Genomic DNA, 24066 nt, shown 5'->3' on the forward strand with positions numbered 1-24066 from the left:
GAAATTCTTGGCGTCGCCGCTGGCCGCGGCTTTCGTCGTTGGGTTTTTGGCCTTTTGTTTTTGAAATTTCACTTTTCGCTAGAATTTTCGAAGCAGACTTTAGTTTGTTTGTTTTTTTTTGTGGTTGTGGTTGTTGTTGTTGTTGTTGCCGCAGCGCCAAACCAATCGAAAATGAAATTGTTGCAGGCCGGTCGCAGTCGCAGCCGCAGCGCTGCTGCAGTCATCGCAGTCGACGTCAACGTTGCAGCAGCAGCGTACTCAAATGTTCTAAGAGAGAGAGAGAGAGAGAGCGGGAGAACAAAACGATCGAGAGCGAGCAAGTTTGAGCAAAGGAGAGCCAGACACAGAAGGCGCAGCTGTTGAAGCCTTTGGCGCATCGTAATTCTTCAAGCAGTACGAGGACAGACGACCCCTCTATACATACCCCCTCCACCCACACGATTTACATTGTCACGGGCGAACAAGTTCAATGCTAAGCTACAACATGTTGGCCATCGAACATGCTCGCGTTGCATGCTGCGGTTTGGCTCGCTGCTCTGTTGTACGACCCAGTTTATTCTTTGTTGCCGTTGCTTTTTTTGAACGCTGTTGTTTGTTGTTGCTGCTTTTGGTGTTCCCATCTCTTACCGTTGTTTGGTGTTCGTGTTCTTTAACGGGGGCCCCGCTTTCTCTTTTTATTTTGGCCAAGTCAATTGATATGCTGCGCTATGTTTTGATGTTTGATGTTGGGAGTCAGTCGCGGCAAACTAGCCCTCCTCCCCCCCCTTTTGTCGATCGTTCTCAAATCGTGCTTGATCTTAGCTTCAACCCGAAATCGAATACCAATTCATGTTCGCTATAATGGTTGAGGGCCCCAACACGAACGAGCAGACACAGCTTTGCATGAGTCAGGATTATTCACAGACACTCAAATGTATAGATGTGTGTTCTTCTTCAACCTCTCCATCCATACACTAGGTCCCATATTTAATCGTACACCCACATGAAATACGCCTAAATTCTGATAAGAGTTATTTATCAAGTACGTTAGTACCAAGGCACTCCACGAATTCTCCGATTAGTAAACTAGGGCTTTGAAAAATATTCTTATACATACATATGTATACATATGTGTAAAGACAATTTTGTTGGATTGGCTGTGGTTGCTGTTTGCGACTTTCCCTTTAGAGAATGTTGTACGCATTTTTCGAATACCATAACATTCTCAGTTATTTTTACTTTTCCTGATTTTCACAGAAATTAACTATTATTAAATTATCAGATAAATGCATTACGAGTATAGTAATAGAATCTGTTGCGTATGCCAACGACACGCTAAGTAAAAGACGAACGAACTTTGCTCTTAGGGGGGCGGGTGTACGAGTAAATGCTGGGCAGAGTGTACGTATACGCACACATTTGCTAGTTTAGCATCGTCCTTTATTGCGATGTTAAACTTTTCAAGGTTAAGTCTTTGGCTGGCGTCGACGGCGTGCAATGACATTTGGTCATGGTGTGGGCAAGGAGGAGGAGGAGGAGCGATGGGTAGGGTAGGGTAGGGCAGGGAGGGCAAAAGAGGGACCAGAAACATCACACGCCACGCACACAGACGCAACAAACAGTTCGTTCACTTGCCGGGAACTCCTTCTCTCTCTCTGCGTTCTCATATTTTTCACCCAAGCGTCTGCCGCAATTCCTGTGCGACCACAGTGGTTCGGAGCTGTAAATTATATGCACATAATTAATAAAAGAGCTACAAATGTGCCAAAAATTAACAAGTAAATTCTGTGTCAATTAGTAAGGGAGACGCGTCAATAAGGATGCATCGTATTTTACAGTCAAACTTCCTGAAAGCTAACATTCCAACTACGAATTTTCTCAAACCTGCACATTTGAAGCCACTGTGCCCACTCTCTCTCTCTCTCTCGTTCTATTCGGCTCTCCCAATTCCCTTTCCTTTCCTCCCGATAATAGTCTGCTCTGCTCTGCCCGTCTGGATGTTGTTGCTCACGTTCTCCCTGCCGGCTGCACGCTACGCTTTTCGGCTCTACAGTTTTCGAGCATCGTTCTGCCTTCGAGCAAGGACAATGCCGTTGCATACGTGATCGAACAAGTCGCAAAGACCGCTAGGCAGACGACGAAATTTCATTAGCATGGCCCGAGCTTACATAAGGCCGAGCACAGGAGAGCGGCAGGAAGAGGTCTCAGCAGCGCTGCCTGTTTGTGTGCGTTTGTGTGTGTGTGTAGGGGCGTCGTCTGCTGTTGCTCAGTGAAAGGGAAAGGTTATTAGACTCGTCCTGGGGACATGGTGGGGGCCCAGACATTGGCCGCTGCTGCTGCCTCTGCTGCTCCTTATTGTTATAATAACCTTTCGGTTTTCTGTTTTCGCTTTTCGGTTTTGGCGGAGGGATTTGTCGACGGAAGAGCATGGCATGGATGGTTGGATGGACGGACGTGGCAGGGGGATCCAGGACAGCATCTTGCGTGGGAGGATAGCAGGAGGGACTCGCACAGATAGGAGCAGAGTCACGAGGCGAGCCACGAGCAGGTCCCCGAAGGCGGAGGTCGGGCCCCAATACAGAGCAATGACAGTCGTCGACGTAGGTCGGCCGCATGACGAAGGCTCCCTCCCACTCGCTGTCACTTTCTTCCTCTCCCTCTATCTCTCTCTGTCTCTCTGGGATGGAGGAGCCGACGAACTCTCGGCCCAGTCAAAGGCTCAACATTTTTTTTTTTGGTATGTACATATATCACGGGCATTGACATTGACTTCAGAAACCTCCAGGCTGGCGTCAGCAAATGGCGTCTTTAGTTGAATGCACGAGGCGGCAGCACGCAGTAAGGTCACAGGGCATGGACCCGTGTCCCGGTCACAGTCCTCTAGGCCATAGCCACTGAAATCGAGTATTAGATAAACACCAAGTGCGGGACTAATTTCCAAAAAATCTACGAAAATAGAAAACCCAAAAAGAACTTTGCGTATTTGAGTGTAATAAAACCGTAAATTCAGTGGAAATCTTCTTCAAATTACGAAAGTTTTCTGAACCGCATTAGCCTTTAAGATTTTTTGGAAGAGCTTTCAGGAGCATTTTACGTTTTCCGAATTAAAGTGAACAATTTATTTCCATCAATTCGTTCAGAAAAAAACGGAATAGTTGTTGACTCGTTGAAATGTTAATGTTTGTTGTGTAACTATTGTGGGGGTCTGGGATTTTTCAAGACTCTTTTGTCCCAAATCCCGCTACTTGATCGTTTTATGAGTTTTTGCAGAGTTTGGTTTTTTGTTGAACAAAAATCCCAAAGAGATAATGTACATAAAATGATACAACTTCAAGTAATTAAATTAGTATAATCCCTGTTTCCGTAGGGATTACTTACACATTTCAATATCTATTGTGACAATGGTGCCAAGAAATTAAATGTGCTTTTATCAAATTGTTTATTGTCGGTGGGCGTCATCTACCGAATTAGTTTGATTATAGGGATACGATCAACTACCAATGTCATTCAAGGTAATGACTCACAAGTGGATTATTAAATTGAAATAGGTCATTGAAATGATCAATTTGGAAACAAAAATATTAGTTTTGCATTGAAAATATTACGAGTAGATTATCCGTATACTCATGATTCTATTCATGATTGAAAACTGCTGAAAACTGGAATTTCTATACACGAATGCACTTTCCCATAGGGCCTTTCCGACTGCGGGTTTATAGATAAATTTTCTTAACTTTAGCAGGGATATCAATTTTTTGCACCCAACAGATATTGTATTTACATCCTTTTGAATGAATGTGTTAAAAAATATTTTTTGTAAACAAGTTGCATCTTTTTCAGGATCCACTGGGACACAGGGAGTGGCTAATACGAGGCTATCCTAGAGATAGAGAGAGTAAATACGACTACGACTAGGGCAATGTACGCCCAAGGAAAACTACAATTTATATGAATATGAAATTAAAAATCTTCTGGAAGGATCCAATGCTCCAGAGTTTCTGAGGTCAAGTGCACTTTCCCCAAGCAATAGATTTTCAGTTTATTGCTGTTTTAAAGAGATTTTCCACAGATGTTTTCCTTGTAATAAATGGTAAAATTACAAGAACATTAAAAACTAATTTAACTAATTTTAGATCTTTTTTTTGTTTAACAAAAAATTTAAAAAACAATTCTTTCAAATTGCGCCTATGAAAGTTTTCAAACTTATATACAATTGTTTAATTAATCGAATAAAGGTAATTTATCTATAAAAAATTGCAATGGAAAAGCTCCTAAAACAGCTGTTAACTAAAAAGTAATTGCTATGCTAACACTTATGTCCGGCACTGTATGTAGTACACGTACAATCTATGTATAATCTCCCACAAATTCTTGTAAAGAGTTTCTCTAGTCAAATTTCCCAAAGACGAATTGCAAAAGACACAAACTCGGTTTGGTTTTCCTAACAGAAGAGAGAAAATGCTGGCAAAGATTTTATGAGGTCAAAACTCATGACAGTTGTGGCAGGCACGCTGTTGCATAGTGGTGCTGCTGCTGCACGTTAGCCCCGATTTGGCGAGTGGGAAAAAGAAAAGCTGCAGCGGCAGAGCCAGTGGCAGTAGCAGTGGCAGTGGCAGCATCGGCCCATGACAGTTGCAGTTGCAACTTTCTAATGCGGCAACAGGCAAACAGGCGATGTGCCGCAGCAGCAACTCAAAACGGATGTGGATCGTGGGGCGCATTATGTGTGCCACAATGCAACAGCAACAACAGCAGCATGCAACCATCTAGCAAGAGCAAGAAAGAAAAACGAATTTCTCCAAACTGCTTTCCACTGCAAATTACTTAACTATTTTCCCAGTTTTCGCTTTGTCGTACAATTTGCAAAGCAGTGGTTGTTGCATGTTGTTGCATATTAGCCAGAGCCAGAGCCAGCGCCAGAGCTAGAGCTGGAGCCACAGCCACAGCCACAGCCAGTGCCATGCCCACAACAAAAAAAGGGGCAGGCAACATGAGAAACAAGCTTGCAACCAACGGCAGTGAAAAGTTGGTCATGACAATCAAATGGCAAACAACGTGCAACATTCAAGGGGAGAGTATCTGTGTGAAGTGCATCTCTCTGGGTATGGGTGTGTATCTATGTGTGCGCACTGATGCATTCCGCCTGCTGCAACTGCAACTGCAATTTAGGTGAGCCTAGGGTCCCCTCTACTCCCTGACACGGCACTGAAAAGTGGGGGGGGAGAGCGAGTGGTGGTGGAAAGGACTGGAGGGACCCGTGGCACAAAGAACTCCACTTAGTCACTGGATGACTAACCGACTGGCTCGACCCTAAATTCCCAAATGAGTCAGGGTCTTCAGCTTTTGGCCCAGACATTAACGTACTGCAGACAGATGTAAAGTTTGAACACGTTCTTTTTGGGAAATGCAATCAATGGGATGGGAAAAAGTCATCATCATAGATGGGTTTGCACATAAGGAATGTGTCAGAAAATTATACAAATGTACGATAAGTTAAAGCTTTCTAAAACCCTTAAAAATAAATAAAAAAGGAATGTAATATAAAAGATGGATGCACCCAACGAATGTGTCAGAAAATTATACAAATTAAGGAGTACTTAGAGCTTTCCTAAGCCATAAATAAATATGTACTAAAAAAAAAATATAAAAATAAACAAATAAAATATTTTCATAAGGCATTTGCTTTTGGTAGTATTTAAGACTAAAAATAGTAGATCGAAAATATTTAATGTTAATGTTTAAATTTAACTTCTGAAAACATATTGAAGCACTTTAGGAGACCTAACAATATATACTTAACATACATACTATGTAGTTATAAGAAAATTATTGGAAATTGTTTCTTGAAATATTTAATGTTAAAGAATCGTTCTATAATAATAGATAATAATAATAAATAATAAACCCAGACTGAATATATTCACTGTTTCGAGTACCACAAAACATAACTTTTACTGCTTTGAATTACCAAAAAATATATGTTCAAAGAAAGAAAAATTATTTCTCCTTGGTGAAATCGTTTAATCCCAATAAATCTGTTTAAGCCACTTGCATTTGACCAACTTAATTGTCAAGACATACATATGTACACATACTTACGTATTTAAGTGCAATTATTTGTAGAAACTCTTCTCCTTAGCTGGGATTAGGATTTAGTGCACTGAAAAAATTTATAGCCGGGATTCTAAGGATTTTAATTTTTTTTGTATAATAATGTCCAAAAGCGAGGATATTAATTTATGAAATCTGCTTTAATATATAATTAATTGTAAATACTATTATTCAGTTAATTTAATTTCTAGTTAATATTATTTTCAAGGGATATTTTTCTTTTCTTCCACTGTATACCGCTAGCCCCTTTTATTGGAAAAAAGTTAAGTGTCTCCCCCGAGATAGCTTTTATATGGTCTATTAACTTTATTTCCTCTTTCTAATTCTATTTTATATATTTTCCTCTTTCTAATTCTATTTTATATATTTTTTCTGTTGGCTTGTTTTCGATGAGCGATTGAGATCTGTAGCCGCAGTCCCAGTCCCGTCCCAGTGGATCGTGCCCCAGTGATCTAATAAACACCGCATTGTCATTCGCTTCGCTTGGCATCTCTCTGCCACACGGCAAAACAAAACATACAGACACACTCGTAGATACAGATATAGAGAAAGAGACAACTTCATTTGTCACTCAATGCCCAAAGCCCGAACTGGGACACCATTCATTAATTTATCGCATGCAAAACAATCCGCCAAATACAGACAAATACACATAATGTGTATCTCTGTATGTGTGTGTGCGTTTGTGGCAGCTGCAATCGGTGGAAATGCAGCCGACACACAAAAAATAGAAAGTTTTTCTTCGTTTCGCACTGCATTTGCTGCAATTTTCTCTTTGCAATTTGATTAAATAAAAATATTGTGTAAAAGCCAAAGCCGTGCCAGTGTTGTGGCAGTGACGCAGGCAGCGCAACTTTCCAACTGCTGGCTGGCTTTGGAGCTGGCTGCCACGACTTCTAAGTCGGTTACTAGATGCAATAATAATTGCATTTGTCCCACTTTACTTTCACTTGGCCAACGTGCGGCAAATGCAACAAGCAACAAGCGACAGGCGCAGCAGGCAACAGGCAGCGGCGCAGGCGTCGACTTTGACTTTGCTTGTGCTTGTTGCATCTCTCTCTCTCTCTCTCTCTGTGTGTGTGTTGCATGAAAAGCTAGCTGCAACTTTTTCCAGTCGCTTGGTGGAAATTGTTTGCCGTTTGGCTCTGACTGGCAAAAAGGAAAAGTGGGTCAAGCGCACCATTGTTGCACTCGTCGTTAGATGCGATGCTGTCGCTGTGTTGCTGCTGCTGCTGCTGTTACTTGTTGCATGCCACCCCACTTAATTGACAATTGCCTGCCACAGAGCCAGAGTTTTGCTGTGGCATTTGATTTATGAAATTGGGTTAAAGCTGCTTTCCTTTTTCATACCCTGGCGGCCCAGGCACTGGCACAGGCACAGGCACACGGGTATTCTAATTTGGAGACGCACAAAGAAGGAAACGAAACATTTGTAATCCTTTCACACACTTTTATGCCTTTTAGGTATCTGCCGAGTGAAACATAGTAGTTTAGTTGGGTGTAGAAGGAGTCGGAGCCATAAACGCGATGCCCCCCATGTTCAATATGTTCAATCTGGCCGGATCGGAACGCTGCGCCAGTACTTCTTGCAGCGAGGACTGATCCATGAAGACCATCAGCATCAACAAGTGTCTTCTGTCCCTAGGCCGGGAACGTGGTCAACGCTTTGGATGCGGAGCAAACTCCTACCATCAGTCCATGCTGATACTTCTTCCAATGAAAAACAAGCCACTTTTAGCTAGTGGCCAACGAAACATGAAGAGTGGCCTGCTAAAGAAAGGGATTTAGAAATGATCCGTCGAGACGTGTCATACTCACCGGCCACGTCGATTGGGTTCAACAGGATGAAGTTCCTTTCGAGATCGGTCAAGATAGATGTAAAGTTGGTCGTTAATCAGATTCCCGCGGCAAGAGCCACTTTCGCCGCCGGCATTGCCAGTGGAGAGGCAGTCCCTGCGGCATTTGCACCTCCTTTGCCGGCGAACATATTTCTGGGCCGCTTTGCGGGACAGTACTTCTATTGAACCGTTCTTGTCGCTGCTCTCCGCTTCCTACACGTGTGAGGAAAGGTTATTTACATTAGCACTCAAGTACCTATTTGTATTTGAATATTCTTATCTGGATTTTGGAAAACCAATTGGATATTTGGACTATGCCTGTACGGTGACAGAAGGACTTAAGGTCCTCTTTGGCATTCACTGGGAAAGCCTCGTGGCTTACCTTCTCGTGGTCGGACTGCATCCGCTACTCCTTCTGGAGGGCTTCTGCTGGACTAGGGCTTTGAGTGTGTCTTCTTGCTGATTTTAGTAAGGCAGCGGAGGCGGTTGTTCCGGTTGTTGAGGCAGACCTTCTGCTGGAGATCGGCTAGTCAACTAAATTGTGTGGTAGACTAAAATCCGGATCGCAGTCTGTTGGTGGACTGAGACTGCTCTCATTTGCGCTTCATCGTCTGATGCTGCTTGTCGTGGAGGGTCCTGCAGGCGCAACATATCGCTCTTCATCCTCTTCGCCATTCGATTGATGCCGCGCCACCTTCCTGTGCACCTGATGATCGTGTATGGAATGGCCAGATCGCAAGGCATTGATCATGTTCCTGGCCTAGCACCAGGAAACACCAATTGATGATGATGATCTTCTTAAATCAGGCGACACTGGGAAAAGACGTGGCGCAGTGTTTCGAGCCTTCCAGTTTAACCAAATTAAACATGGAGGTTGTGGCGGATGTGGCTCCAGCTTCCTGGCCACCCTTGAAATTGGTTCCTCGGGACGAGGAACAGAGCCGCGCCTCAGATGATCCAGTCACCCCCCCTCCTGGTTGGAGCTGACCACCTCGCCGGAAGTCTGGTGGAATAAATAAGGATATAAAATCGGAGGTAAAACTTTTGTGAATTAATTTTCTTACCGATTCCAACAATTTTCCTGACAAGTAACGAAGTGTTGAATATAAACAGTGCTGTGAAGCTCTGTACTGTGTTGTTCTAACAGCTGAAGCCTGGCAGCTTGTGGCTGTGTTACTGTGTTACACAAATCAAATGCTGCAGTGCAAACGGATACTTGAAGTCGCCTCAACACTACTTTATCTGTAACAGTTTCGAGGGAATTGTGAAACGAGCAGTCACTATTGAAAATAGAAAAAAGTTGAAGCCGGTAACAAAATCTGTGCGGAATACAAAATAAACTGTAAATTTTAAATTTGTTTTCAGCCGTGATGCCGTGATTCAACGATGTTGAAGATTGTGTAATTTGTGTGGAGGCGATGCAAAATCCTTTCTCACCGCTCCTCTGCTCCTCTCCCCTAAAAGGCAAACAAAACCAAAACACGACACTCTTAAGCGACAAAACAGATATTCACCACACTCCGCCTCATTTTGACGTTGAGCAGCACTTCTTGTATTCAACACTTCGTAGCTTCGAGAAAATTCTCAGAACAGCTGGCAAGTAAATCGTTCGTTTTGGTAAGAAAATGAGTGGACAAAATAAAAAGGATGTTGTTTGAAAAAAGGTTTGATTTCAGCCGTGATCTACTAAAAAATATGGCGACTAATAAGAAGGACAAGCCAGCTGGAGCTGAGGAAGAAACTAAGACGGGCAGCGCTGATGACTTTTGCCCCATTTGCTATGGTCCGAAAGTGGAACCCGTGGCATTGCCCTGCAAACACACGTTCTGTAAGACTTGCATGGAATATCTGGTTAAACAGAGGTCTTACTATTTTGGTGAAATTATTTCTGATCCAGTCATGCGTTGTCCAGTGTGCCGCGACAGGTTTAGATCAAAGAGCGCTGTTGCCACTCCCCCCCAGCCATAGTTCTGAACACATATGTAAACACATACAAAGTACATATGTATGTATACTCACAAAAGCCAATTAAATTTTGATTAATAATTGTAAGCAGAGTGGTGTTTTTGTAGTGCTTTCCCGGTTCCTGGAAATCCTGGAACCCTTACCTGCCCATAAAGACAGAAGGACTGTGGGGCCATTTCCATTCCAGTTTGAAAGTGTCGGACTGGCCTGATATTTTTCAGATTTGATATCACCAAACCTTACATAGCCCCAAAATTTATCTCTACAAAACTAACCCTTAATCTCCTTTGGATCCACTGAAATCGAAAGAAACAACATAAGTAGACCCTACCGCCTTTGGACAGACAAAGAGATGATATATAAAATATTTACATATACATCTGTACATGTTTTTCCATGGTACTCTGGTAATCAAAAATGTATTCCCAGTTAGTAAAAGATTCGTTTCTTTTCGCCTGTGAAAAGAACAAAGTAAAAGGTGTCATATACCAAATGGATCTACAATTCAAAAGTATTCCAGCCTTAGTATATCCATTAGAGACCTAAGACATCCGAATTCCAACTGAGTTGCAATGGATTGATTGGATCGATGTAAAAAAGATTTAATTTCAATGAAAACTCAGTTCCAACTCATCCAACATCGGGGTTTTCGGGACCATGGCATGGGCCGATATTCCAATTCCTATTTCTCCAAACCATCTGATAAAAGGTTGTACCTTCTTCGAACCCAACATACATATATCCATGTCTGTGAATCCGTAGAAACCATCAATCTGCAAGTGTATAAAATAGCATATCAGTTCTTTCGATCCATGTGTGTTTTGGTTTGTTTTTGTGTTAACATTTCGTCAATTTATTTACTATCATTTAAAGTTCTTTATATATTACTCAATAGTACAGTAGATCGAACGATTCAATCTGATAATTGTGGGGGTTTTTATCGCTTTTTTCTTACTTTATTTTCTTTTTACATTTGCGCTTGTTGAAGTTTGCTGGACATATACATAAAAAATTACACTTTAGTAATTGTGTTTTTCACAAACTCATTTCAAAAGTCTTGGCTTTTGGGTCGAGTCTGTGGCTAAAATATTTACAGAATCTGAATGTTTGTTTAGCGTTCGTTTGATTGGTTTTTGGCATCGAAATAAAATAAATAGAGGGTTATTACACTTTAAACCTAAGCAATATAATGTGTGTTGCCTGCCAGAATTAGCCCTGGTGGGCTTTTAGCTTTTTTAAACAGTTTGTGGAAATGTTTTTCGTGGCCATCCACGAGAAGGGGTCCTATTTCATGTGTTTCAAAGGTTGACTTGAGTCAACAGGTTAAATGAAAATGTTTGTAGAGATAGAAATAAAACTAATATAATAGAGTGGAACGGCGAATGCTTGGTTATCGTCGATGCAGGATGTTGGAGAGAGTGCGTATCTGCTTCTGGAGCTCCGAGTCCATGCGATAGCACTCCTCCTCGATGATGTCGCGCATATCCCGCAGAGCGGGCAGCTTGTCTGCCTGCATATTGAGCAGCTCGCCAAAGAACTTCGACCAAACGTGCTTCTTGAGGTAGCGCGGCAGCTTCTGGCGTATGTCCCATGTGGCGCCGCGCTTCTGCGGCTGCATATACTCGCCGAACAGCATCACATGGACGGTGGCCGCAATGCAGAAGAGATCCGTTTCGTATGACCAGGGGCGACCCTCCTGCATCTCGATGCAGGTGAAGCTTTCGGTCTGCACAACCTTGCGGAACTTTGTGTGCTCTCTATCGGGAAAGAGCGACATGTCGATCGCACAACCAAAGTCTATGAGTCGCAGCGAGGGCAGCGGGCTGTCCACGCTGGGCACACGCATCAGCAGAAAGTTGTCCGGCTTTATGTCCGCATGGACGATGTGCTGGCGATGCAGATGATCGACAATGTTGCATATCTGCGCCGTGAAATGCATGACCAGGGACTCGTGCATCACTTTGGTGGTGGCCTGACGGATCTTGTTGTTGATGTCCAGCAGGGAGCCAAAGGGCGAGAATTCGGTGGCTATTAGGCTGGCATTCGGCGCAATTATCGCCGTTGAAATGTCCATCAGTCCCGGCAGCACCTCCGGCTCCTTGATGCGTTTCAGTACCTACAAAAAAACAACAGAATTTATGTGATCCATAAATGGTTTTGCTTTTGTATTCCCTTACCTGATCACATATGTAAATCTCCCAGGTGTTTGGTGGCTTCTGGTACTTGAGGGCCACCACATTGCCTGTCCGCGAGTCGGTGGCCTTGTACACGGAGCCAAAGGAGCCACGGCCCACCTCCTTGTCAATGTTGAACTGCACCCCCTCGAGGACGTTCAGGGTGCGCGTATTGGAAATTTTTGGCAGTGGCGTTTGTACGATCTTGTAGCTGGCATGGTCGTCATCGTCGCCGGGAAAATTCAGTTTGGTGAGGAAGGCCCGACACAGCTCGCTGTTGAACGGATCGATTGTCTCCTTGGCCAGATGCCGGGCTATGGTCTCTACGGCCTTCGACCGCCGGCGCTCCTGCGCTTCCGTGTCGTGCTGGGTGGCAAAGTACGAGTTCTCCTGGAACGTGGAAAAGTCCGCCAGTGTCGCCGTCGAGTTGCCATTGTTGTTTGTGTTGTAATTATTGTTGTTGTGCGTTTGCAGCGTCTTGTTGCCGGAGGCATTCGCCTGCGAGGTGTCGCGGAAGTGTAGGCGATCCACAGCCAGGGCCAGCGAATTGTTGGAGTTGTCCAGGGCCGTGGCGCTCGAGAAGGAGAAGTTTGCATTGTCATTGAAGGTAGCATTGTGTATGGGCAGGGCGGCACTGGCCGAGGCAGTGCCTGCATTCACAGCAGCAGCAGCCGAAGCAGATGCCGCATTTCCAGAGGCCACTCCGGCCACATCTGCTGCCGAGGAGGAGTTGCTGTTGCTGCACAGATCCGGCTGGAATTTGCTCCGCTTGACCTTGGCGCGGGACCGACGATAGCCATTCGCCTCGCTCTTCGGCGTCGATGTCTGCACATGCAGATATGGATGGAAATGATGGCCTCCGTTTCGCTGACGCTGGATGCCCGCTGTGGCTGTGGCTGCTGGTATTGGAGAGCAGGCGGGCTGGGGTTCCAGCGGCACATGAGGCTGTTGTGGATGTGGATGCTGGTGTTGCTGCTGCTGATGCTGTGGATGCTGCTGGTGGTAGATATTCTCGATGGTGTAGGCACTGTAGGTGCTGCTGCTCTCCAGCGTGCGCTCCTTCTTGAACTTGATCTTGATAGAGCGATTGTCCTGTTCGAAGGTTGTCTGCGCACTGAACTGCACTCCCCCATTGGTGTATCCTTCAGTCTGGTTGTCCTCCTCTTCATCGTCATCCTCCTCCTCTTCCTCTTCGGAGTCTTCTTCTTCCTCCTCCTCCTGCTCGCCTCCGTCCTCGTCTTCATCTGCTTCCTCCTCCTCTTCCGGAATCTCGCCTGCCTCCTCTTCGGCCGCTTTCTCATCGGCAGAGTCTGCCGCCGCACTGGTGCTACCTCTGTTCCCATAGAGCGCTCCATCCACGGCAGTCATGTAGTACGAAGCCTCCGACTCGTAGGAATCATAAAGTGTTTGCTGCTCCTGGTGCTCCTGCTGCACTTGTTGCACCGTCGGCTTTTGCTTGTCCTCCAGCATCTGTTGGTATTTGCGGGCGAGTATCTCCTCGGGACTGTACTCGATGCCAGCGCCTGGCGGATAAACCAATTGCTTGGCATAATGACAGACACGCGATGGATCGTCGGGCTCCTCCAGCGTGAGGGCTGGCTTCCACGTCTCATGATTATTCCGCCCATACGGATGGAAATTGCGCGGCAAACGTAGTCCGGCTACTTCAGAGATGGCAGGCGACGGAGACGGAGTTTCTGCTTCTGCATTCACGCTATTCCCATTGCCATTATGCTGCTGCTGTGGCTCCTGCGGCTGCGGCTGTGGGTGGTGCGGTTGTGGCTGCTGCTGTGGCTGTGGCTGGGACTGTGGCAAAGCCTGCTCCTGGGGTGGTTGAAAGTGCGCCTAAAAGTGCATTCACATGAGAATCTTTCACGAAAAAGGGACAAGTTTTTATACCAACCTGAGGCGCATACTCCGCCTGCTGCTGCTGCTGCGGAGGAACATGTGCTGTGGCAGGTGGAGGGACCTGCTGCTGCTGCTGCTGTTCGTAGCGCGGCTGATCCTGGTAGTGCGTCTGATATGCCGCCACCTGTTCCTGAGAATGAGCCGGAGGTGGCGGTGGCGGCTGTTGTGGCTGCTGTTGCTGTTGCGGATATTGCTGATAAACAGAGGCGTGCTGCTGTTGATATGGCGGCTGTGGACGTGGTTGTTGTGGCGCATAGCTTTGCGGCAGCTGCTGTGCGTAGTTGGCCAGCTGTTGCAAGGCATCCGGCTGCGGCTGTTGTGCCTGCACCTGCGCCTGCTGTTGCTGCTGCTGTTGTCGCTGATAATGCAATGATCGGGCGTAGGTAAACTTGGTGTGCGCATGTTGGAGCTCGGCATTGCTTTGGGCCTTCTCCTGGAAGGCCAGGTTAAATACAGCCTCGGCATCCTTGAACTGCTCCCGCGACTCATAGTAGCTGGCCCAGCCAATATAGAAGGCAGCCACTTGGCGCCCAGAGCCCCGCTGAAAGAGCACCTGATAGAAGTGCAGCGGATCCGTTTGCATGGCTATATACTTGAGCCACAGGCGCACCATGCGTGCGTCCTGCCTGTAGTATTCGCTGTGCTCGTACTCGGTCAGACAGCGCTCGAGGGTCTCGCGGAACTTGAGCTCCGGATCGCTGTGCGCAAGGTTCTCGTACCAGCATATGTAGTTGTACCAATGATCGAGGGGATCCGGTCCCTGGTACAGCGATATGGCGTGCTCCCAGGCCTGCTTATCTTTGAGGAAGCCATTCATCTCGTCCGGACTCGCCTGGCTACTCGCTTGAGTCTGACTATGGCTGGGGCCCGTCCGCATGTACGAGTGCATGGCCATTGCAATAAGAATGTGGTCACTGTTTGCCTAATCCCAATCCTGGTCCCGATCGGTGTCGGTGTCCTGCCTGCGGGCAGACCGAGGTTTCGTAATGAAAACAAAAAATTTATATCAACAGCAGAGAAGAACCACTCCGGATGCGAGGGGGTATCGGCCGTGCTATCGGAATACGAAACTCCAATGCAAAACGTTGCTCGCACATAAACCCTAATCACGTTTTTCCATTGCAACGCGGTTACTGCACCGAATTTCCATTAGTTTTTCGCTCTTTTGGCTACGAATCACAAAAATAAAATATATCTGCTTTTTATTTTTTTTTTTTTGGCTTGCAAATGGATGGTGCTGAAGAAACATCGATAGCACTATCGCCACTGCGCTCACAGTCACGTACACAAGTCGATATATCGCTTAAAGTCACGTTGATTGGTTTATTTTAAAGAGATAAACACCCATTTCGATCAAATGCATGTCTAAATTAATCATTTAAAATAAACTTGTACATACATATGTTGAAAAAGATTCAACGATGTTTCAGTTCTCTTCAACAATAAGTTGAAGTAGCAATATTATTTGTTCAAAAATATTCCAATTTATAAAGTAACTGTTTTAAAATTAAAATGCCTACATTGGTTTCAATTTAAACAAAAACTTAAAAGTAATAATATGCATTTTTTACAACAATTGCTTTAATTTAAATGTTGTATGATATATTTGTATCTGTCCGATAGCTGTGACTTCGATATGCGCGCCAGTGACGTGCCCCATTCCTAGCTGAATGACTGTTTTCTTTACTGCCCGTCAGAAGGCGCCACAGTGCTCGGCTATTACTGCATTATATTATTGTTTTTTTTTTTAATCAATCGCTAAGCCAAAATACTGCAACCAATAAGTGCTGTGTTTTCTGTTATTTGTTCCAAAGTGCATATCATAGTTTAGTGTAGAGTCCCCCGCCCTCCCACGCTCCAAAGCCAGACACGCGCTTGCCTTGTCCTCCTCCACCTCCACCTCCATCTTCCCCTACGATTACGCTTATAGTTTCGTCGACCCCTGGCCGTGGAAGTCCCCCCCGCCCAGGTGCAGTGGCAGCGGCAACGCAATAGCAGCGCTTTATCGATTTCACCGCAAGATTTTCCAAAAACGGCTACAAACTGCAGGCGCCCGCGTATCCCCCGCGATATAATGGAAGTGTCCTCCGATCCGTATGAACAGAAACTGTATCAGATGTTCCAGAGCTGCGAGACAACGCACTGCGGCCTGCTGGACGAGACCTCGCTGCTGAAGCTCTGCTCCCTGCTGGAGCTGCGCGACCAGGGGGCGGCATTGATCACCAGCCTGGCCGCCAGCTGTGGCGCCCACGAATTTGGTGTATCCTTCGGGCAATTCAAGGAGGCGCTACTTAATTTTCTTGGCGCAGAATTCGACAGCAGCACAGCGTCCCCGGGATTTATGGGTAAGGCCAAAATCAGTATCAGTTTTTGGGTATTTGGTACGCGGATTAGCAGCGGCGGCAGCTGGTGGCCGCGATCATAAAACCCATCGATGTAATCGCCACTTTTTACGATTAGCGGCCCGTATCCTACCTGCTGGTTTGTCCAAAGGATGCTTCAGGTAGCTGATTCTAACATATAAGAGCAGCTCTCATTCTGGCAGACACTTTAGTTCTTAATCAAAATGGGAACGCGCTTCTACTATCGCCGTGCTGGCGGCCACATCACAGATCCAATAATTGAAAAATTAGCCGCACGCTTTGGTAGAATCTAACAGCAGCCACACCTTCGTTTTGGCCTCAGTTTCTCATATATTTCTTTGTGTTTTTGTTCTTGTTTTAGAGCGCTCTCTGGTCATCAGTGATGAGCCCCTGGCCAGCACATATATTGAAAGTCCACCCGAATCCTCGGATCGCGAGGTCTCACCGAAACTGATTGTGGGAACGAAGAAATACGGACGCCGCTCGAGGCCACATCAGGGTGTAGGGCTCTATGAGCTGTCGGTGACGGATTCGGACAATACGGATGAGGATCAGCAACAGAAGCAGCAAACGAGTCTCAATGGCTGCGATGATCTGACCGTACAGGTGGGTCCCCCAATCTTTATTTCTAAACGATTTCTAGGCGATCTTCACGAGGGAAGGGTTTCCTGAGGGAGGACAATGGACCTATCAATGGATACGGATAAGAAATGGAAGACAAATGCATTGCAGAAATCATTTTTGAACGTGTAACCGTACCTTCCACAGCAGTTCCTTCCTTTTGGAGGGAAATCTGCCATTCTTCTGGGCTCAAATTGTCCTTCTATCGTTTTCGTTCATGCTCGTCACTAATGCCAACTTCTCTGCACACTTGTAGGTCCATCGTTCATCATCTCAGAGCGATCTCCCGGGCAGCCGGCGATTGCGTTCCGTCCACACCAGCGGCAGCAAGCTGAAGCGTTGCGCCTCGCTGCCCGCCCGCAAGAATCTGCAATCGAAGATGGGTGCAACAGCAGGAGCGGGTGTGACATCCCCCACGGCGGCCAGCAAGCTGAAACAGTTGGCCAAACAGAATCAGAATCAGCAGCAAAACAGCAGCAGCGTCGAATCTCTGGGTAAGTACGAGGAAGAGCATACACAATCGCCCCTGGCAGCCCCAGTCACTTTTGTTAGCCCAAAATGCCCAGAATTTATGACAAAAAGCAAAGACAAAAACACTACTTGTTGTTGTTGGTACACCCACCGCAGGCACCCACCTGCTGCCAGCCACTGCCACCGCACCGGCGTATGAGCACGGGAGATGCTATCACGGCGGCCGTTTGTTCTGCTGCAAAGGTTTGTGCCGCTCTCTCTATCACTCTCTCGAGGAGGAGCATTCTCCGCATCCACATCCAAATCCAATTCCAACCATTCGACTCCGGTATCTAATCGCACTCTACTATGTAGCCCGCACCGTTTAATTGTTGTATAATCACATAAATAGTCGTACTATATTGTATTTACCTTCACCTATCTATTACCAAAAAAAAAAAGAAAAAGTGTTGGAACTCCGCAGGGGACTTAATTTGGCAAAGACATTTAGATAGAATAGATAGTACAGATACAGATAGGACTCATACTTAAAGCGAATGCCGTACAAGAGAATACCCTAGATAGACCGCGAAAAGGAAACCACATACATGTCTTGTGCATGACGAGTCCTATTGTTGCTCAATTAGGGACGCAATTCTCATATATTTATAATATCTTGACGAACATAATGCCTTTAAAAGATCAGAACATAATGCCTTTAAAAGAAGGTACATTTTCTAGTTCCAAGCTGAATTTCTTTGTACAAAATTCGCTTGTGTTAAATTTTAACTGTTTGAGTCATTCGAAAAGAATTTGTCCGTTCGCTTATCTGAAATTTGCACCTCCCAATTTTGTCCTTGCAGAACTTGAGTATTAGGCTTCCTTTTGCACTATTTTTTCATGATTTCTATTTATTTCTATATGCCAAATTATTTCCACTGTCGGATCTTAAATAAAGTAAACTTTCGGCGCCTTCGCTTACACCATCACCACACCTACATCCGTGCCCTTTGCCTTCCCACTCCCTCTCCCACTCCCTCTCCCACTCCCCTACACCTCACCTGGTATCTTGGGCTATAAATGTGTACATAAATACTATATGTACGACTCGGTACATAATCTTATCATTATTGTTGCTGATTTGCTAATTGCCGTGAGAATTGCAGACATCGTGACGCCACAGCAGCTGGAGATGATTGGTGCGGAGAGCATAATCGATGCCTGGGATCAGGCCAACATCGTCAACAGTCGCGCCCTGCTGCATGCCCTGGGCTTCGACGAGGAGGAGGTCAATCTGATGCAGCTGACCAAAGTGTTGGAGGAGGAGTCCCGCAGTCCCATGGACCGGGATCCGCACACGAATACGCTGCGTGCCTTGGTGGCCCTGCAGTCGTCGGAGCTGGCCAACTATCGGCGAGCCTATCGCCAGCAGCACGAGGAAAACCTTAAGCTGCGCTCCGACAATAAGGCGGCCAACCAGAGGGTGGCTTTGCTGGCCGCCGAGGTGGACGAACGGCATGCTACGCTCGAGGATAACTCCAAGCAGCAGGTGCAACAGCTGGAGCAGCGGCATGCGAGCATGGTGCGTGAACTGACGTTGCGGATGAGCAACGATCGCGATCACTGGACGGCCATGACGGGGAAGCTGGAGGCGCAGCTAAAGAACCTCGAACAGGAGGAGATCAAGCTCAAGACGGAGCTGGAACTGGTGCGCATCGAGAACGCCGAACTGGAGGGGGATCAGCAGAAGGCGCATCTGCAAATGACTGATCTGCTCGAGCAGAACATCAAGCTGAACAACGAGCTGTCGGGTCGTCATCAACATGGCAGCAGCAGTCCCGAGCACAGTCCGCATAGCGGACGACGCGATAGCGTCGACAAGGCGGCCGCGGACGAGGAGGAGATGCTGCAGCTGATGGAGAAGTTGGCCGCCCTCCAAATGGAGAATGCCCAGCTGCGCGATAAGACTGACGAGCTGACCATCGAAGTTGAGAGCCTGACTCTGGAATTGACGCGCATTAAGACCAGAAACAAGAAGCAGGACCAAGACTCAGAGGCAGCGGCCGGTGGTGTGGCGGCCACAAAGCGACGCGGCGACTCCCCCAGCAAGACGCACATCACCGAGGAGAGTCCGCGTCTGGGCAAGCAGCGCAAGTGCACCGATGGGACTGGGGGCACTGGTGGCGGCGACTTAAGCGACAATAGCAACAGCAACAGCGGCGATTGGCTGGCACTCAACTCGGAGTTGCAGCGTAGCAAGAGCCACGACGAGGAGCTGGCCAGCCTGAAGCAACGCATTGCAGAATTGGAGGAGAAGTTGCAGGCGGCCACAGCCACAGGAGCCGCACCAGACAGCCGTTGCAAGGAGCTGGAGGGCAGTCTGGAGCAGATGCAGCGCGCATATGAGGACTGCGAGGATTACTGGCAATCGAAGTTGGGCGAAGAGCGTCAGATGTTCGAGAAGGAGCGCCAGATCTACGAGGATGAGCAGCAGGAGAGCGACAAAAAGTTCACCGAGCTGATGGAGAAGGTGCGCGAATACGAGGAGCAGTTCAGCAAGGATGGCCGCCTCTCGCCCATCGATGAGCGCGACATGCTCGAGCAGCAGTACACCGAACTGGAGGCCGAGGCCGCCCAGCTACGTTCCAGCACCGTGCGCATGCTGGAGGAGAAGTCCCAGGAGATTGGTACGCTGCAATGCGAGATCGAGGATCTGCGGCAACGACTCGGCGAGAGCGTGGAGATCCTTACCGGTGCCTGCGAACTGAATTCCGAATCGATTGCCCAACTGAGCGCCGATGCGGGCAAGAGTCCGGCCAGCTCCCCCATCAGCTACCTCTGGTTGCAGAGCACCATCCAGGAGCCGGCCAAGACTTTTGGACAAACAGCAGGGCCAGCAGATGATACCAGTGGCGGCAGTGCTCTCGATATGTTGGGTGGCTCACCTTCGCACAAGGCGACCAGTCGGTGAGTATTCCATGACCATCTCTGTCTGTCTCTCACGCTCTTTTCTCACCCTATTTCCTCATCCTGTATATATGTTTTATCACTCATTTTTAACCACATCTAAGCTTAAGCTAAACTAGTTCGTAATATATGTATGTGTTTGTCCAATAAATATAATTTATAATGCCGAAAGGTTGGGTGCCATATGATGGGGTTTTACATAAAAAATATTTTTGAAAAATTATTAGGAATTATCCACAGATTCTAGGCAGATTCATTTTATTTCAATAAAGTTTGAAAATGGCTAGCTTTTAAATAAATAAAATCATACAAAAAACAAAAACAAAGGAAAATGTAACAGCATATAAATGCAGCATTTTTTTTACAATGCTATTTTATTTTTATTTTTAAAGATTTTTAAACTAACTCTGGCTTAAGATCTTATGGTCCTTGCTTCTGGGGCCATCGAACCCTTTGATTTGTTGATACAACATTGTTATAAAATCCGTCATCGGTTAATATATTTTAAGCGAGAATAGGTTTTTTTTTCTAAAGTTTATGCAGTAATAAATTAGATATTTTGTTCTTTTTTCGGTTCAATGGTTACAGGAGCCACAATCCTATATCTTGCTCTCTCTATGAATAGTTCCTCTCTAGTTCTTAAGATTAATATAAATATTTTTTTAACATTCAGTAATGGTATATAGGATCGTTATCTTGGGGTTTGTTTACGATACAAATATATAGAAAGTAAACCTTAACAAAATATTAGATAAAATACTGGCCCAAGTCTAGAAAAATGCAATTACAAATTCTGCAAAGATATGAACTTTAGGAAAGACGAAGTTAAAGCATTTCTTGTGTTTGAAACATTTTTGAAGTAGCTAAAAATAAGCTATAATTAGTTATTCCGATCGATTGCATAGTATTTCCTTAAAAATGTCTCAAAATGGATATTTCCGAAATAAGCATCATATTTTATATTCTTGAACCGAATCAAGAGATTCTTATTGTCTGAGAGATCGAGTTGTGGCTGTAGACAAATTTCTGTGCCCAGATCCACCTTAAAAATGGATCCTTCCGACTTTCAAATATGCGAATTTCAATACTCCAAAAATCGGTATAAATATAGCCTATAAGTCTGCACAGTACATGCACATGCACTTGATATATTTTCTACGGTCTATGTGTATTTTCAAATTATCTAAAAATGTTCTCCAACAACAGGAACAACCTCACCACTTCGGAAACATCCATATTTAGTACGACACCGTTTGACAGCACATCTTCGGGTGGGTCGCCCACAAACAGTGGATCATCATCTGCTGCGCAACCGGGGCCGTCCGGACCGGCACCAATCAGCAAACCCAAGCGGTCGCAGAGCCCACAGCAGGCGCAGTCGGAGGGAGAGATAGCCGATTGCGAGACCTCTTCGACGGCATCCAACAAGAGCTTCGATACGCACAGCGTGGTGTCCAACAGCAAGGCTTCGTGCCTCAGCCACGAGAAGTGCAGCAGTCCCAATGTCCTGAAGGAGGAGCTGAAGCGCCTCAAGTTCTTTGAGCTGTCGCTGAAGGAGCAGATCAAGGATTTGAGCCTGCAACGTGACGGTTTGGTCATGGAACTGCAACAGTTGCAGGAGGCGAGACCTGTGCTCGAGAAGGCCTATGCGGTGAGCCATTGGAGCGGGGTAACCAAAGGATAAACTTGATGATTAAACGTTCAATTTATTACAGCGAACCACGCATCCAACGCTTCAGCAGCGACTGAACCAACTGGAGCTGCGAAATCGCCATCTGCAAAATGTGATCAAGCAGCAGCAGCAATACACCGAGTCCCTGATGCAGCGTGAGTGGCTCAGCTGGTATGGCAATAGAAAATACACAATTCTTATGGGGGTTTGTTCTTTCAGAATCCTGGCGTCAGCATCAAGTGGAGCTTAACGATTTGCATGGCCGCATCGAGGCGCAGGGCGTTATGCTGGCCGATCAGACGCAACGTCTGCAGAATGCCGATATTCTTGTCAAGGATCTGTATGTGGAGAATTCGCATCTGACCGCCACCGTGCAGCGCTTGGAGCAGCAGCGTGCGCGCGTGAATCTAATACACCAACAGCAGCAGCAGCAGCAACAGCAGCAGCAGCAGCGTCTAGTTGGTGCCGCCCTCGGCGGATTGCCAGGCATGCCTTAGTCGACACAAGAAGACAACCAATCAACCAATCAATAGAGAGACATCGAACTTGAACTCATGCACTCCGTATGCAGCGTATCGTTATGAATGTTATATATATATAGACTTAATTTAGTATCTGTTTTTTCGTGCTGCATTGTCGTTTGTAAATGAATGTTGTTTGACACGAAAGAGGCACAGCACATCGACAAAAACAAAAACAAAAACAATAACTCTAAACAAGTAACTAAAAAACTCACCCACGCGCAAAGAGGAACAATCTCCACACACTAATGTACCAATTTGTAACACAATAATCGACAAAAACTAAACGGAGAAACTATTTACGTGCGCGCGCGTATTCGTTTAATATACAATATATAGATATCGCTATATATTCTACTGCAATGTTGACTTTAATAATTGACTACGCAAAAATAGTTAACGTCTATTAACATATAATTATATTAGAAGAAAGAACAAAAACAGTATTTTAAATTTGTTATGCGTCTGAGAGAGAGTAGGCAAGCCACGTTTATCAAATGTTTATCACGTGCCCAATCCAAATGCATCGGAATTGTTGTTAATTTTATTGGTAGAACAAACAAACAAACAAAATGATCTATGATATTGATATAATATGTAACGAAAAAAGACCTGTACATCTGTAATCCATACCACACCTTATCTTACACAATTGAATGTATTTTGTATTTATGCGATTTAAGTTAGCCAATACTCTTCGATTGCTTTTGCGAACGCGAACATTTTGTTAAACATTTTTCAATCGCACCGCGGTTTATCCGTAGGGGAATGCAATATTCCCCCTGATCTAACTATGTAATACATATTTCGATTCAACACATTAGTAAATATTATGTATGCATGGCATGTGTGGTCAACGCTGCTTAACCCAATACTTTCGATCAAAATAGAAATTTACTTTTTAAAAGTATCAACAAAAAGTATCAAAAAATATAAAACCAAATATAAAATTATTTAAAAAACCTATTACGATTGAGTTTTTATAAAACAATAAGCTTCCAGTTCCCTTGGTGGTACATTTATGATTTACAAATTTAAATTTAAATTCGAAAGCAATGGAGTATTCTTGCTGCTAATCTACACAGGATCCGAGTGGCCTTCCAATATCCATGTATACTAGCTAATTCGTCAAATGATTCGAATGCGGTTTAGCTGTACAAATTTAAGCAAATGGATTGTACGCTGCCTTCGCTGAAAAATAAAAACCTTAAAATTTAGTTAAATTTACGGGGTATTGTCACATAATTTAATTGCAATTTTAAAGCAAAAATTGTGATGCTAAGATATTTTAAAAAACAAACGCAGATTACCGCCGAATTCGTTACGCATATGCATCATCGATGGGTAGAATCAAAAGTCGCGGTTCTATCTGGTCAAACTAAACTGATTAACCAACAGAAAAATATTAACAACTATAAAAGCAAGTGTTTAAAGTAAACCAGTCAATTAGAAAATAGGTTCATTAATTGGATAAAACTATGTGGGCAGGTCTGAAAG

At 45.3% G+C, this 24066-nt stretch overlaps 3 protein-coding genes and 2 long non-coding RNA genes across 8 annotated transcripts; 2 read left to right on the forward strand and 3 right to left on the reverse strand.

The window, feature by feature from the left end:
* Positions 1 to 7524: 7524 nt before the first annotated feature.
* Positions 7525 to 9099, reverse strand: LOC108163238. 2 transcript variants are annotated; one of them, XM_017298399.2, is made up of 4 exons: positions 8993 to 9099; positions 8311 to 8931; positions 7909 to 8141; positions 7525 to 7860 (listed from the first exon to the last, which is right to left on the reverse strand). In XM_017298399.2, the coding sequence occupies exons 2-4, from the start codon at positions 8329 to 8331 to the stop codon at positions 7782 to 7784; spliced, it is 333 nt and encodes a 110-aa protein (XP_017153888.1). In that variant the 5' UTR covers positions 8332 to 8931; positions 8993 to 9099; the 3' UTR covers positions 7525 to 7781. The 2 variants fall into 2 exon arrangements, with proteins under 2 accessions (XP_017153888.1, XP_017153889.1); XM_017298400.2 differs by having other exon boundaries at positions 7525 to 7857; positions 8993 to 9097.
* Positions 9100 to 9127: 28 nt separating this feature from the next.
* On the forward strand, positions 9128 to 9980 carry LOC108163239. The gene is made up of 3 exons (XR_001775645.2): positions 9128 to 9237; positions 9294 to 9545; positions 9605 to 9980. It is a non-coding gene; the product is annotated as an uncharacterized LOC108163239 (long non-coding RNA).
* A 901-nt stretch (positions 9981 to 10881) lies between these two features.
* Positions 10882 to 15224, reverse strand: LOC108163237. The gene is made up of 3 exons (XM_017298398.2): positions 13971 to 15224; positions 12071 to 13912; positions 10882 to 12009 (listed from the first exon to the last, which is right to left on the reverse strand). The coding sequence occupies exons 1-3, from the start codon at positions 14868 to 14870 to the stop codon at positions 11284 to 11286; spliced, it is 3468 nt and encodes a 1155-aa protein (XP_017153887.1). The 5' UTR covers positions 14871 to 15224; the 3' UTR covers positions 10882 to 11283.
* Positions 15225 to 15655: 431 nt separating this feature from the next.
* On the forward strand, positions 15656 to 23216 carry LOC108163126 (blastoderm-specific protein 25D). Of its 3 annotated transcripts, XM_017298237.2 has the most exons (8): positions 15656 to 16320; positions 16700 to 16944; positions 17216 to 17453; positions 17587 to 17673; positions 18576 to 20376; positions 21583 to 22027; positions 22092 to 22203; positions 22268 to 23216. In XM_017298237.2, the coding sequence occupies exons 1-8, from the start codon at positions 16050 to 16052 to the stop codon at positions 22543 to 22545; spliced, it is 3477 nt and encodes a 1158-aa protein (XP_017153726.1). In that variant the 5' UTR covers positions 15656 to 16049; the 3' UTR covers positions 22546 to 23216. The 3 variants fall into 3 exon arrangements, with proteins under 3 accessions (XP_017153726.1, XP_017153724.1, XP_017153725.1); XM_017298235.2 differs by lacking the exon at positions 17587 to 17673 and having other exon boundaries at positions 15657 to 16320; XM_017298236.2 differs by lacking the exons at positions 15656 to 16320; positions 17587 to 17673 and adding an exon at positions 16522 to 16620.
* On the reverse strand, positions 16968 to 17223 carry LOC117188564. Its single transcript, XR_004472655.1, has 2 exons — positions 17098 to 17223; positions 16968 to 17025 (listed from the first exon to the last, which is right to left on the reverse strand). It is a non-coding gene; the product is annotated as an uncharacterized LOC117188564 (long non-coding RNA).
* Positions 23217 to 24066: the final 850 nt, after the last annotated feature.

The sequence above is a fragment of the Drosophila miranda genome, chromosome 4 (assembly GCF_003369915.1).
Source record: "Drosophila miranda strain MSH22 chromosome 4, D.miranda_PacBio2.1, whole genome shotgun sequence".
In the NCBI taxonomy this organism is placed as follows: Eukaryota; Metazoa; Arthropoda; class Insecta; order Diptera; family Drosophilidae; genus Drosophila; species Drosophila miranda.